At 39.9% G+C, this 15,502-nt stretch overlaps 3 protein-coding genes across 3 annotated transcripts; 1 reads left to right on the top strand and 2 right to left on the bottom strand.

Annotated features, from left to right (window-relative positions):
- Positions 1 to 2,000: 2,000 nt before the first annotated feature.
- On the top strand, positions 2,001 to 14,609 carry LOC106407929. Its single transcript, XM_022704085.2, has 2 exons — positions 2,001 to 10,605; positions 10,687 to 14,609. Exons 1-2 carry the CDS (start codon positions 9,685 to 9,687, stop codon positions 11,296 to 11,298), a joined length of 1,533 nt encoding a protein of 510 aa, XP_022559806.2. The 5' UTR covers positions 2,001 to 9,684; the 3' UTR covers positions 11,299 to 14,609.
- Positions 5,676 to 6,257, bottom strand: LOC125588450 (glutathione S-transferase T2-like). Its single transcript, XM_048759793.1, has one exon. The coding sequence runs from the start codon at positions 6,255 to 6,257 to the stop codon at positions 5,676 to 5,678; it is 582 nt and encodes a 193-aa protein (XP_048615750.1).
- Positions 14,379 to 15,223, bottom strand: LOC106407928. The gene is made up of 2 exons (XM_022704356.1): positions 14,842 to 15,223; positions 14,379 to 14,683 (listed from the first exon to the last, which is right to left on the bottom strand). The coding sequence occupies exons 1-2, from the start codon at positions 15,221 to 15,223 to the stop codon at positions 14,379 to 14,381; spliced, it is 687 nt and encodes a 228-aa protein (XP_022560077.1).
- Between the last annotated feature and the right edge of the window lie 279 nt (positions 15,224 to 15,502).

The following is a 15,502-nucleotide window of genomic DNA, read 5'->3' as shown; positions in this document are numbered from 1 at the left end:
GAGCACACACATCTGAATGTACCAAATCCAGTACCTCGGGTTTCCTAGAAGGCGCAGAAGACTTGAAAGACACTCTGTGTTGTTTTCCCGCAAAGCAATGCGAACACTTCTGCAGGTGCAAACCAGAGATTCCTAGAATCACCTCATTCTTAGACAACACAGACATTCCCTTCTCACTCATGTGACCGAGTCTCTTATGCCATAACTCCATGGCACCATCATTCTCCACCGCATTAACAGCGTCTTTGGAGACCTTAGTCTGCATCCAATAGAAGGATGATGACTTCTCACCTCGAGCCACAATCAAAGAATCGCGAGAGAGCTTCCATTTACCACCACCGTGCAAACTGAAATAACCCTCATCATCAAGTCTTCCCGTCGATATCAGATTCATCCTAATATCAGGAACATGCTTAACATCCTTAAGCACCAACCTAGTCCCAAGACTAGTCTCCAAGCATATATCGCCAATGCCAGCAACTTGAGCCATTGCATCATTTCCCATCTTCACGGAACCATAATTACCCGTAGTATAGGTAGAAAACAAATCCCGCTGTGATGTTACATGTCTTGGCATGCGACATTAATGGCATCACCCTCAAGAAGAATGAGAAACTGATCTTCGGTGACAGTCACCCGATCCACCTTTTCTTCTTGATTACCTTGCTGTTTGTTTTTCAACTTCTAGCAATCCTTCTTCATGTGCCCTTTCTTGTGACAGAAATAGCACTTCATGTTAGTAAATTTATTAGATTTGCTCCTGCTCCTGTTCTTGTCTCTCTTGGGATCTCTACTCGAACTCCTCCCCCTTGACTCAGTAACAAAGACATCTGAACGCGAACTACTAGCATTCGACTGCCTTCTTGCTTCCTCATTAAGAACATTGTTCTTCACTGAATCTATCGAAATAACACCTTCTGGCGCGGAGTTACAAAGAGACATCCTGAAAACCTCCCAAGAATCCGGTAAAGTACCGAGAAGTCACAGACCGTGAATCTCATCATCAAACCTGATGCCCATATCAGACAGCTTGTTGAGCAATCCCTGAAACGCATTCAAGTGATCCGTCATCGGAGTTCCCTCCTGATACCTCAGCTCAATCAACTTCTTGATCATGTACATCTTGTTGTTTCCGGTCTTCCTAGCATACAACTGCTCCAGCTTCTTCCACAAAGAACGAGCATCTGTCTCAGTCTCAATATGATGCAACACATTATCATCTAACCACTGCCTTATCAACCCACACACTTTGCGATGCAGCAGCTTCTACTCTTCATCCGTCTTCTTCTCAGGTTTCTTCTCCTCGAAGACTGGAACATGGAATTCTTTAACAAAGAGCAAATCCTCCATCTTGCCCTTCCATAGATGATAGTTAGCACTATTCAAGCTTATCATCCTGCTCGTATTTTCCATCATTCTCACAATCAACAATAACCCAAAGTTATCAAACCCAAAGCTCTAAAACCAGAAGCTCTGATACCACTTTGTTGGGGAAAGCGGACACGAGGCGCAGCGGAATGTAGCAATCGTGTTTCCCCTGACCTTGTGAGAATCTGAGAGAAAAATACTTCGACGATAGCAGGATATAATATAAGCAATAACTAAATGAGACAAGCACTTTTTACGTGGAAAACCTCCTCGATGTGAGAAGGAAAAACCACAGGACCGTAGTCCACTCAACAATCCACTATATAAATGTATGTGAGTACAACCACATCCTCTCTGTTCAACAACCTGAACAGAACAGAGACTCAAGCTACAAAGAGCTATCTCCAACACAAGAACAACAACAACAAGAGAGCAACACAAAGCTTCAAAACCAGCAGAAACCAAACGACCTCAGCTCACAAGGATTACGGCAACCAGAGACTAATCCCACCATACAAATCCAAGATAAACCAGTTCACAACACCTCTGCCAAATGTTAGCTCAATCAGAGAAGATCTCACCGTCGGATTTACCAAACACTCAAGACAGCACTGCTGAAGAACTGTGACGACCAGCTTCACTAAAACCCAGATAACAGAAGATCCAACCGTTGAAATCTAAATCCATTCGGTGAACCTTTAACTCACTGACTGAAAAAGCTTCCCACAAAATATCAGCCCGATCAGGATCCGTTTGACCCTCCAAATCTGCATTGACAAACCTAGACGAAATTCTGCCTCCTTCCCTCTTTTCTCTCTTTTGTCTTTTTGATTCTTGTAAGTCTCTACATAAAAAATTAGGTCAAGAGACTATATATATGTGTCTCACTAACCCTAAGAACCTCCAAGGCCCAATACTAATCTCATGGACTAATACCAATGGCCCAACTTTCAAGTTTGGTTATCACCAACCAAACCCAATGGATTTCCTCCATCTAGAAGGAACCCAACAAGAATCTATTAAAATAAGACATAAGGTCCTTATATGTGGCTGGCTTAAAAGGCTGAGTAGAGTCTTCAAACCCAATAAAATGTCAAGGAAATAATACAACAGAAATGGCAAGTGTTACATAAAAGCATTGCAAAGGCATTTTATTGTCAAATGCCAAAACCGGTTGTGAAAGTTATTATTCCTTAGAGAAAAAAAAACAGGAGTATACAAACATTGATGGCACTAGACTAAGCATACTTCCTAAGGCATGTCTCTCACGCACTCTAGACTACAGAGCAAGCATCAGGATTAAAAGGAATAAATCAAGACTATAAAAACATTTACTTCAGAACAACTTTCAAGAGGACGTACCTTGCGAACCCATCCGAAGATAGGCTTCTCTAGTTTAACAGCTTTTACTCCGCAATATTCACACTTCCATGATTTCAGCCCCAGAGTTTTTTTCAAGAGGTCAGTGACTTCAGCAAACTGAAAAGATGTCCACCTCTGCTTTCTAATGTCAGAATCTTCACACTCTTCTGATGATTCCGTGGCTTCAGAACCAAACTGCTTAGCAGCAACTATATCTCCTTTAATGATGACTTTCAACTGAGAAACACATCCGTCAACCTTAAAAAGCAACAACAAAGAGAAAGTAACATGAATCAAATTAGCAAACGCAGACAACTATTATCAAACTCAGTGTTATAAAAATCAGTATAGAAGACAACTAGGTATTTGTCTAGGTGGCAAATCGGGCTTAAGACCATGATCAATGGGGTCTCTTAGGGACGGTATCTTAGTGTAATTAGGAATTAAAAAAATAGTTTTTAACTAAAAAACAAGAAACGTATCTTAAATAAGAAATATAAGATATTTCTCTTAGCAGAAAAGTGTCAAATCATGTTATAAGAACCCCATTAGACCAACTCCATCCATTAGAACCCATTAGGGATTCTAATGATTAAATTAGTGGGTTTTATGGTGATTTGATTAGTTAAGAATCTTGGGTATTGGAATTAATTTTTTCTTTCTCCAATGGGAGAACCCCATAGGAGTTCTTAATTTTTATTTTTTTATTTTTTTTAATTAGAAACATATGAAAAATACAAATACAAATTGAAACATAAAACATATGAAAAATACAAATACAAATTGAAAACGAGAAAAAGCCAATTAGTCGAAATCTTGATTTGTTCCAATTTTTTGCCAAATATGCTCAACCAAATCAGCTTTCAATTGTTGATGTATTGTTTTATCATGAACTCGATTCCGCATGCTCATCATATTGCCGAGATTTGAAGGCATATCTGTAGAATACGTGAAATCCACATGGGAACTTCGGTTTGATTCCGGTTGTGCGAAAACTGATACATCAAACTGAGTGTACCCATCTCGTTCGTCTTCTACGATCATATTATGTAGAATGATACATGCTCTCATTATCTTACCAATTTTTATTTTATCCCACAAAAGAGCCGGATTTTTGACTGTGGCAAATCGAGCTTGCAAGACCCCAAAAGCACGCTCGACATCTTTACGCACAGCTTCTTGATGTGTAGCGAATAAGGATGCATTCAGACCTTGCGGAAGTGGAATAGATTGTACAAAAGTTGCCCATTTTGGATAAATACCATCTGTGAGATAGTAAGCCAAATGGTATTCGTGTCCATTGACAATGTAATTAACTTTTGGAGCTCCACCTTGTAATATATCATCAAAAACCGGTGATCGATCAAGAACATTAATATCGTTTAATGTACCTGGAGGTCCAAAAAAGGCATGCCATATCCAAAGATCTTGTGAAGCTACCGCCTCTAAAACAATTGTTGGCTTTCCCGATCCACGTGTATATTGACCTTTCCATGCGGTTGGACAATTCTTCCACTCCCAATGCATACAATCGATGCTTCCTATCATCCTGGGAAATCCGCGTATCTCGCCAATATCGAGTAGTCGTTGAAGATCTTCTGGCGTCGGGCTTCTTAGATACTCATCTCCAAATAAATCTATGATTCCTTCAACAAAATGTTCCAAGCATAAAAGCGCGGTGGACTCACCAAGTCGGAGGTTTTACCGCATCAGCTGGGCAACCATATGCCATCATACGAATTGCTGCCGTTGCCTTTTGTAACGGAGAGTGATCCAACCTTCCAGTAGCATCTCTTTTTTGTTGAAAGTATGGGATTTCAGCGGAGAGTCGTTCAACAATACGCATGAACAAGGGCTTGTTCATTCGAAACCGGTGTCGAAACATATGAGAAGGATATGTTGCATCTTCACTAAAATAATCGTTCCATAACTGCATGTGTCCTTGTTCTCGTTGTCTTTCAATGTAGGCTCGTTTCTTCTTTGACCTTGAACCTTCTTGGCGATTCTCATGACGACTGAGGAGATGTTCGTAGTGTTGATCAAAAATTTGATCGAATTTTTCATCCATTTCATCATCGAAAGCATCGAAATTGTTTGAAGAAGAAGACGCCATTATAAAATTGTGAAGAAAGAAATGTGAACAATATCTTGATTATTTGGAGAGGAATAAAAAAGAAAGTTGTATTTTGGGTTTCATTTATTTGGAGAAGAAAAAGAAAGAATCAAGGGTTTTTGATTTGGTTTTGTAATTTAAAGAAGCTCTCGACTTTGTAATTAAAAGAAGCAGTGAGAATGAGTTGAGAATGAGTTGCTCTCTCTCGAGGTTTTGAAAGAAGCATTGAGAATGAAAGCTACAATCTCGGTTTTGGTTCAATATATAAAGAGTGACAACAACAATATATGAAAATACATTGTCTTCTTGTGTCACAACCAACAACAAGAAATGAGACTTGTCACGAGACTAGCGGCATCTTGTGTCACGAGAACTGAAACTTGAGACTTGTGTCACGAGAACTGAGACTTGTGTCACGAGAACTGAGACTTCAGAATTGTGTCACGAGAACTGAGACTTGAGACTTTCGGATTCTTCTGTCACGAGACTTGAGACTTGAGACTTGTGTCTTCTTTTTTCACGAGCTTCTGCAACACAAACATAAAGGCAATGCAAACATCAAACACTGCGACAGCAACAAAGACAATACAAACATAAAAAGAAACATCAAACGAGGAAACACCATCAAATATTCATGGAACCAAGAGAAACAACACTGATTACATTAAGGGAAATATTTTACACAACAAGACAACATCAAAGACTGATCAGAGGAGACAACATCAAATATTTTACACAACAAGACAACATCAAAGACTGATACAGAAAGAAACAAAGACCGCTACTGAAGAGAAACATTAACCGCTACTAAAGAGAAACAAAGACCATCATACTAGATTGCCAACATGTCGGTTATAAGCTTATTTTTCAAAGCTATTTCTAGTTCCGAAAGTGGCTCAGTCTTGGCAATTAGACTATCAAGCAATTTCTGCTTGTTAAGCTTATCTTTGAAATCAAAGTCTCTCTGTTTAATCTCCCAGATACTCTTGAACTCCTTTCCTTCTTCTTCCAGAGACGCTGGCTTACTCACACCTTTTTTTCCTCTAGCCTTTGCAGCTTTAACACCATCTGGCCGAGCCATTGCTTCATCATCTCCTGCAACAGAAGTTGATGACTGAGCCGATAGATCGTCTAACTTCCTCCTCTTGGATTGAACTTTATCTTTAGTAGTTTGTGTTCCACACCACTTCTGGTCATGGCGAAGCTCCAACCATGTGTGCTCCATGGTGAACTTGGACTTGTAATCATTGAAGAAAATCTCGTGAGCCATCTTCAAAACGTCATCCTCGTTCTGTCCACTCGGTCTCTGTTTTGTTGCCGCTTCATAACATCCAACGAACTTACATACCCCCTCGTTAATCTTGGGCCACCTCTGTTTACAGTGCATTCCCTCTCTCTTCTGAATACCAGCCATCTTAGGACTCGCACCAAAGTATGCAGCAATGCGTTTCTAAAAGGCCATTGCTTTCTGGTCATTCCCGACCACTGCATCTTTGGAGGTGTTCAGCCATGCGCTTATCAGCACAACATCCTCTGTTGGAGACCATTTGCGCCTCTCTTTGCGGTCAGACACAGCCTCAACCTCTTCATTCAAGGCAGAGAGTCCTACACTAGGGATTTAAGCAGACACAAAGGAGAAGGAGGTGTTTCGGTGTTGGTTGTTTAAGAGATTTTGAAAGCTACAATCTAGGCTAAAAGGATCCATAGCAAGAAGCAGGAGATACAAAGGAGAAGGAATACGAAGAAGAAGGAGATACAAAGAAGAAGGAATTAACTTGTTGAACCAAGTTAGACAGCTTTTATTAAGGATTTAACTTGTTGAAACAAGTTAGATAGATTTGAAAAGGGAATTAAAGTCCCTTTACTACCACAACCACCAAACGTTAATCACATCAACCCAACTAACAAACACCATCAGACTTAATTCCATTAAATTACAAACCTATCTAACAAAGCATTAAAAGCGACTCAAATCTATCAGACTTGAATTACAACTCCATCAAATCTATCATTGCATTGAACCTACATTAAACCGGTGCAACCAACTCAAGCAAACTAAACCTAAAAACTAAGTAAAGTTATGCCACATTACCTCATCGTTGTTGTCTCTGCTGTGGTTATTGGCATCTCGTTTCACTGTAAATGGCGCTATACGAGAGCCTCCTTCCACAAAAAAAGAATCAAGACTAAGCAAAGGCTAAACTAAATGTTCAAAAATTAAATACACTAACTAAGCAAAGGACCACACGAACCTTTGTTGAGTTGCTTGAGAGGACCATCAAGCAGAGAAGTTCTCGCTACTGTGTTTAAAACCTATCAGAGAACAAAATATTTAAAAGTGAGATTAGAACCATTAAGAACAGAGCAAAATGTATGTCAATTTAGAGAAAACTATATCGAATGAAACACACACAAGAACAGAATAAAATGTGTGTCAATTTTACTGTGATCCGAGAGAACCACATTCCAATTAGAGGTAAAATTAGTTCAATACGGTTCCATACATCAATCTCATGAATCATGTGTCATGTTTGCGAGAAAACAATCAAACATGGATCAAACCGACAAAAGATTCTAAACCATTACTCTGATCTAAACAAGGATCAAACACACACAAAATCGTAAAAAAACTGTCATAACGATCCCACCTTTGCCGAGAAAACAGTGAGATCACAACAATTTCAGAAAAAAAAAACAAATCGCAATATATATTTTACATGAAAAATATATACACTTACAGATGAGAGACGGCGAGGAGAAGATCCGTAAAAGGGGAGGACTCCTTCTGGAAGAGCTGGCGGAAGATCAGCTTCGTCGAGGAATTGGGACTGAAGAGATCACCGCTTCACGGAGAACACAATGGGACAGAGCGACAGAGAAGACGGCGAGACGGAGAAGGAGGACCGATCGAGACATAAAACCTAGTCAGACACACGGCGGAGGGAAAGAGAAGCCGGCGACGAAGGGAAAGAGAAGCCGGCGACGTCGAGAGAGAAGATGGAGTGAGAGAGAAGTCGGACAGTTCAAAAGAGAGGACAAGCTTTGGTTTCGTCGAAACCCCGTCGAAGAGAGAGACACAAAAAATTACGGTCCAATACCACGCTTCCACGTAAGGGATCCTTACCCTCTCTTAAAATGCCATAATTAGAGGCGGTCCCAAGCTTAATTAGCTTTTTTCATTTATTTTTAATGTTTTTTTCTAAAGATCCCATGCTTAAGATCCACTGATGGACCTGCTCTTAGGGTCTGGTCTCCCCATTAATTAGAACAGTTTTTAAAGATTGGTATATACGTTAAAAAAAACGGTTAAGGCATTCATCTAAGCAATAATTCCTTATAAAGCTCATAATTACTACCTAGATATTTCTTAAACATTGATCAAACTTATTATTATTATATATATATTAGCTTACCTCACTCCATTTCATAAAGTGATGACAAAAGAAACAAGTCCTTTGCAAAAAGGTGTAAAGAAGATTGAAGAGCAAAGGGTGGTAAATAGGATAGACAAGCTCGATATGCCCACAATGTCCTGGGCAAAATAGACTGATCCGGCTACATGTTTTACAACTGCATTACGAGAGATTCATGGAGAGCCAGCTTTAACAGTCAAATAATGATATAAAAATCAAGTCTTTATACAAAAATTACGTTAAACGAAGAAGTCTTTACGGTGTTTTATCATCCAGCGGACCCATAAGAGGATCATAGAGACCACCAGGGACAGGTCTCTCAACGGTATCGAGTAGACGGGATTGGTAACTTTCAGAACACTATGGTTTCGGACATCTTGTTCTGTCATGAAGCTAAATCTAACGGACTTAACGACTTGGGAAGCTCCCTGGAGAAACCAAAAGCTCGAGAACATAAATTATAACCATCAAGGAAGAAATTAAAAAAACAGAACTTGAACGCCATAAAAGTGAAAACGTAACAAAACCTCTGTGGTTTGAGTTTGAGCCATTGCTGCTGACTTCTGCAAGCACGGATACAATAAGGGTTTAACAATTAATTGCTTCTCGCCGGAGTTTAATCGGAGTTTGAAAGTGGGAGAGGTGATATAAACCCTTAGAAAGCCGTCGAGGTTTTAGGGTAGAAAAAAAAAAGATTGAACTGTCGGTTTATAGTTTCGTATATAATTAAGGGAAAATTGGATAAATAGCACACTTTGAACTTGGATTTGTCACATTAGGATTTGAAGATATTTTAGGAAAATAGGATTTTAGATCTTGTAAAATACCAAAGTACCCTTAATTTACCAATTATGTTGAATTTAAATTATAAATTATAATAATTTTCGTTTTAATGTTAAAATTAAAATCTATAAAAATTAAAAAAAAGTCGTTTTAATGTTAAAATTAAAATCTATAAAAATTAAAAAAAAAAAAACACTAAATGGGAAAAAGGGAGACGCGGGATGCCATAAACCTAATTCCTCTTTCTCCTTGTCTTCTCCGTCGTAGAGTCGTCGCTCTCCCACGGCGATTTAGGGTTCAACGGTGAGAAGCTCTGTTCTTCGTCGGTGTTTCATCAGCCCGTGGTCTCTACTCTCGTCTCCGTCACCATCCTTTTCGATCTCACTGAAGACACAACGGCTGCGAATCGTTCTTCCTCTTCGTTGGGTCAAATCGATTTTTGAAGTGTTCTTCCATCAATTTCGCTTCTCAATCTCACAATTCTTCACATAAGGTATTGGATTACATCTATAGATTCTCATATTAAACAAAATCGAAGTGTTCTTCCATTAAAGCTCGATTTTTTTAAAAAACGATTTGGCGTGTTTCTTAAACTAATTTTGTTTCACGGATTGGTTAAACATCTTATACATCATTATTTGTGTGATGATATTGAAACCTTTACATGTTGAACTAACAATTTTGTCACGGTTTGTAGCTATGTCTGAGGAGCTACCGAAGAGGCTTTTTAAGGAGGGCGAGGAGCCCCGAGTTACTCAGATCAACAACAACTGCAGGATCGACTACATAATCCGAAAGTTCCAAGCGTGGCTGCCAAAGGAGTTGGATGTCGTGAAGAAAGACCCGGTTTTTCATCAGATTTTTAAGCTCCATGAGAATGGTCTTGGATACTCTGCCAGGGTGATACACAGCTTCTTGTGTAGGGAGCTGGTGACTTTCTTACAGCACGAGCTATGGTTTGTCTTTGCGAGGAGACCGCTTCGATTCTCATTGCAAGAGTTCCACGCCGTAACCGGGTTTGAATGCGATACTCATATCTCGCTTGAGGAGTTTGAAGAGTGGAAATATGATGGTGGTTTCTGGAGCAAGGTTTTGAGGAGAAAAGATGGAACAATTACACTCTTCAACCTGTGGACTAAGGACAAGGAAGCTGTAAAGAAGTGGAGGAATGCAGATCGCATACGTCTTGTCTACTTGGCGATCATTCTTTGTGTGGTATTGGCGAGAGATGAGAAGGCTAATATCCCCCTGAAGTACATCGCGGTGGTCATGGATCTTGACAGAGTTCGAAGGTATCCTTGGGGAGTTGCTGCTTATGACCTTCTCTGCAAATCAATAGCCAAAAATCGTTCCCAACTGAAGGAAAAGACCACTAGCTATGTCTTGGATGGCTTCTCATACGCCTTGCAGATTTGGGCAATGGAAGCGGTACCAAAAATTGGGAAGCTTTGTGGAAAAAAGCTGGATAAGGGTTTCAAGGACGGTCCTAGATGCATAAACTGGATGGGAGCTGCGAAGGTGTCATATGAGGAGATCATTCGCTTGGAGGAGATTATTACACCCAAGGTAATTTTATCTATTTATGACGATTCCTTCCGGTTTGAAATGAGTATTTAGTATCTAACTGTATTTCCCTTTCTTGTGTAGGATGACATCTACCCATACATCTCATGGACAGGAAATTATGATGTTGTCAAAGCTCAGGCGTTTCGCAGAGATGATGATGTGGAGGATGATAGAATCAATGTTCTGATGGAGATGATAAAGAAGGGGCATGATTTTAGTGAGCATGTTTGGGAAACTGAAGAAAATGAAGTGATTTCTTTATCTCTCGATGACGAATCAGCTGTGAATGATGAAGCAAGCGTGAATGTTGAAGCAGCCGAGAGTGATGACGACTTTCAGACTCCGAAAGGATCAAAAAACGTTGGTTCTAGATCAAAGAGGGGTAAAAAGAGGCTTCCCGATCGTGGTATGGAGAAGAGAAAGCATAAGGTTCTCGCAAGTGGTGCAAAGCAAGCTCCTTTTAATGAAGACATGAAGGCTTTTATGACACAGTTGTTTGAGCACAACTTCTCTGGAATGGAACAAAGGATACAGAAACAGATGGCCGAGACATTTGAGCAGATGCGGACAGAGCTTAAACAATCACGTAAGGAAGCCAGCGTTGAAGTTGAGCTTGGAGAGCCTTCACCGACAAAGCCATCGACGAGCCAGGCACCGTTGAGGAGGTCCACACGCGGGGTAAACAAACACTAGTCTTCACCATCCTCTTCAATGTTATTTTGTCTTGTTTAAGTTCGTGGTTTGCGTGTCTGTTTGTTTTATTGGCATCTAAGTTATCGGCCTGAATTTTGTTGTACTTTATAAGGTCTCGGTTTGTATGTGTGCTTGGTGTGTAAGTGTCCTTGGTTTGTAAGTGTCTTGTTTGAACTTATGTAATGGTCTGGAACTTTTATGTAAAATAATTATGTAATGATAATGTATTTTGGTGTCTCAATTATTGCTTATTTGTCGTGACATAACAGGATGGTTCCGAGACTACATTCGATGTGAATTATAGTGAAGCAGATGATATGGGTCGCGGGATAGGTACGCAAGGGGTTGAAGGGCTTTCTCAGACGTCGTATGTGCCAGGCTTTGATCCATCTCAGGACAAAAAAGAAGAAGACTGGTGGACTCCAATGACTTCGGTCCGAGGTTCAGTGGATAATCCAGTAAAGAAAGAAAAGACAGAGATGAATACAGCTCCACCGCCGTCACAGTGGGAGAAATGGTGCAAAAGAAAAGGTCATGGACTTCAGCTTAGCGATTCACCATTGCCAGAAGATGCTTCTCCGCAGGCGTCACTTTATTATATCTCCGAAGAGTCATGGAAAGGATTCACGGAATGGGCATTAAAGCCTATACCTTTAACAATTGGTCCTACATGCTTTAATTTGTCTGTAGCTACAAGAGTAGTAAGTGCTGGAAAATGGCTTGGAAACGAGGTAATGAATCTTGTACTAACCTTTAGTGAATTTATCTTCCTAATACTTCTTATATGCTATATTACTTAACTTTCATTGTAAATTTTTAGGAGATGGATGCGGTTATGTTTATATGGCGTGTGAACACTACATTGAATCGTTGGGCCCCTCGCCGTGTTGCTTTCATGAGTGCTATGTTTTGCCTCCAAGTAGACGCTGCATACAAGAAGTTTTTACCAAACAAAAAAGCCTATCAATTGCCTGATTTCCTTCTTGGGTACGGCAGAGGAGAGCTTCCATCTCATGGGCAGACTGATCTAGTTTGGGGTGTTGATGTTGATCGACTCTACTTTCCTCTGTTTGTAAATGGTAACCATTCAGTTCTTTTTACATCCTAGTATACATTTCTTCGTTTACATATTTTTGTGGACTCGAACGCAGGTAATCACTGGGTTGGTGTCTGTGTAAACATCATTGAAAGAAAAGTGGAAGTCTTTGATTGCGGTCGGGGAAAGAACAGACAGTACGTTGAGAAGTTTGCTGCTATCATTCCTAGGATAGTGAAGTCCGTTGCACCACAAGAAAGACAGAAGCAGCTACTCCTCTCATCATATTCTATCGTGGATGTGCCTATGAAGTTGAGATTGAACAAAAGTTGTTGTGATTGCGGTGCATACGCTCTGAAGCACTTGGAATGCTCGCTGCTTGGTCTTGACGTCAGTTTAGTGGATGATGAAATCATTATGGGTTGTAGACAGAAGATTGGAGTGGACTTATGGGAGGCTGCACACGACCCCATCTTTGCTGAGGTTATGACACGATATGTGCCTTCACCATGGGAGAGGTCTGAGGTCTTTGACCTCGAGGATGATTGATTAACTGTGATTTTAGTAGTTTGGTTTGTTAGAATTAGAAAACAACTTTGGCTTTGGTATTTGATTTGAATTAAGAAACAACTCTAGATTTGATTTTGTATAAATTATGAAACAACCCTATAAAGAATTGTGTGCTACAAAATCATAAAACCTGAGGACCCAAACCCTAAACAAACCCTTAACTAAAACCATAACCATAGACATACCCTAACCAAACCCTAAAACCATAATACAATAATGATTCTTAATCATACCCTAAACAAACCCTAAATCCGTAATTCATAGTCAAACCCTTAACCCTAAACAAACTCTAAAACCATAACCGTAGACATACTCTAACCAAACCCTTAACTAAAACCAAAGTACAAATTAATCCAACGCCTCAAACACACACCTATTTATTGATTATTGTACATTGGTCACTATCTAAGTACGTCCGTCCACTATGTTTGATAGATGTTTAAACACTAATTTAGAGGGTTCAAAGACAAAGTTCTTGTGGTGTTATCGATAAATTTAGTGACTTTTTTCTGCTCTGCCTTAGCTAGAATACGCGTTATGGGAGTATGAAACGACGTAGTTTTGGTTATTTTTTTGACCTAATCACTTTTCTTCCTCATTCTTCCTCGACAGAGAGATTGCAGCGGCGAAAAGTTGGAGATCGACTCCCTCATGTCTTCAGTAAATTCTTCATCCACTACAAGAGATCGCCTCGCGAAACAACGGGGAATTCCCACAAGATGCAATTGCGGTGAGGCAGTGAATCGTTTCACTTCAAAAACAATTCAAAATCCGGGAAGATTATTTCATTGTTGTCCTTTGGGATCTCAGAAGGTTAGTCGTGTTATCATATAACTGTCTCCTTGTTGTCCGATGAGAGTAGAATTAGTCAATCTAATTGTGTATTGGATGTTACTGATGAAGGACAAAACCCACTTGTTCAAATGGACTGACAAGTCAGTTGTTGAGGAGATTGAAGACTTCCAAGACCTGTTTGACGTGTTACTCGTTGACAATTCCGAGTTTCAGAAATCAGTGAGAGCTGGTGAGGCCATGATGACACGCCATGAGAGTAGAATTCAAGAGATGGAAGATGCAATGTGCCATTACGAAGAGAAGACCTCGGAATGCATTAGGGAACTAAGGGGCATAAAAGCTTTGTTTGTGTGTTGTTTGGTGATGGTCTTCTTGTACCATATCTATGCATGATGTTCAACAAAGGCAGCGACTTCGCGCACAACTACTTTTATGTGCTTCCTCAACTTGTTGTTTCTTTTTTTCAAAGAAGTTAAGACCATGTTTCTTGTTATTTCGAGGTGATCATCATCTACTGAAACGAATTATTTTGCAAATACTTTGGTTGTTACTAGAATAAATCGATTTGTCTCTATAGTTTAGCAAATACCAAATTGTCAAATAGGTTCTTAAACAGAAGATCAAATAGTTTCAAAAGCAATAAGAAAAAAAACAGAGACAGATGCAGACACATAACAAACTAGATGGGTAAATCGCATGTTCCTCTCTTGTGTCCTTCAGTTCCACAACGGCTGCACTTATGCTTTTTATTCTTCCTTGATCCTTGAGAAGATGCGATCTTGTCTTCTACTGATTCATACCTTCTCTTTACTGGTCGACCAGCACTCTTTCTTGTCTTTGGTGGTAAAACCTTTGCAAGTTTAACCTCAGCAGGGACATTCCATTCAGACTCTAGAACTGCTATTGGATTAATGGAATTTGCATAGGCGGTTCTCCACGCTGCAGTGCTGTATAAGGCGTCAGTGAATCTGTGCACTTCCATACCTGTCAATCTCAAAAAAACTTGATCAATATGAAGTCTATATGATGAAAATCCCGAAAATAAATAATTCTCAAGTATTCATGTGTTTATACTTCCATACCTCGTGAATAAATTGCAGGAATGGCGTGTCGGCAAGGAATTTTTCCTATATCATACTTACCACATGTGCATGTTCTTCTTTCCAAATCAACATGACAATCATATATGTCTCCTTTTACAACCGATCTGAAGTTGTCAACCTTGTAAACCTGGAATCCTTTTGCCTTCACAATTCTCCTATCAATCTTTCTCTCCACCTTAGCGGTTAAAGGATCTACATGCTTTGAGCTTAACAAGCGACGCTCATAGAACCATCGAGTCAACAGTTCTCTTATACTATCAAGCAAAGGAATAACCGGATATTCTCTAGGTATTCTAAGAACTGAATTTATAGACTCTGCAGGGTTCGTGGTCCTAATGTCATACCTGGAGCCAGGGAAGAGAGAACGAGCCCATTTGCGCACATCAGCCTCCCGTAGATATCTTCCAAGCTCAGGACTCATATCAAAATTTCGGTGATACGTTCTTGAAATTCAGTGTACCTATATGCCCGTGAAGCCTTTTCCACCAACGCAGTCAATCCTTTTGTCTTGAAAAATGAGACCACATTGGTCAATAAGTGATGAATGCAAATTCCATGTGCTGATCGAGGGTAGACAGTCCCAATAGCTTTAGAAATAGACGCATTTCTATCTGAGACAAAAGCTAGATCTTGACAATCAGCAATAACCACTTTCAACTGTCTGAAGAACCACCCCCATGAATCGTCATTCTCTGAATCA

Source organism: Brassica napus, chromosome C6 (assembly GCF_020379485.1).
Source record: "Brassica napus cultivar Da-Ae chromosome C6, Da-Ae, whole genome shotgun sequence".
NCBI classification, from domain to species: Eukaryota; Viridiplantae; Streptophyta; class Magnoliopsida; order Brassicales; family Brassicaceae; genus Brassica; species Brassica napus.
This window is presented reverse-complemented; position numbering and strand designations above follow the sequence as displayed.

What these genes read in the sequence shown, in the direction of transcription:
- LOC106407929 (XM_022704085.2), top strand. Translation starts at nt 9,685, where the DNA reads ATGATATTGAAACCTTTACATGTTGAACTAACAATTTTGTCACGGTTT. An exon ending in AGGAGATTATTACACCCAAG is followed by an intron (nt 10,606 to 10,686) that starts GTAATTTTATCT and finishes TTTCTTGTGTAG; the next exon opens with GATGACATCTACCCATACAT.
- LOC106407928 (XM_022704356.1), bottom strand. Translation starts at nt 15,223, where the DNA reads ATGAGTCCTGAGCTTGGAAGATATCTACGGGAGGCTGATGTGCGCAAA. An exon ending in AAGAAGAACATGCACATGTG is followed by an intron (nt 14,684 to 14,841) that starts GTAAGTATGATA and finishes TGAGATTGACAG; the next exon opens with GTATGGAAGTGCACAGATTC.
- LOC125588450 (XM_048759793.1), bottom strand. Translation starts at nt 6,257, where the DNA reads ATGGCTGGTATTCAGAAGAGAGAGGGAATGCACTGTAAACAGAGGTGG.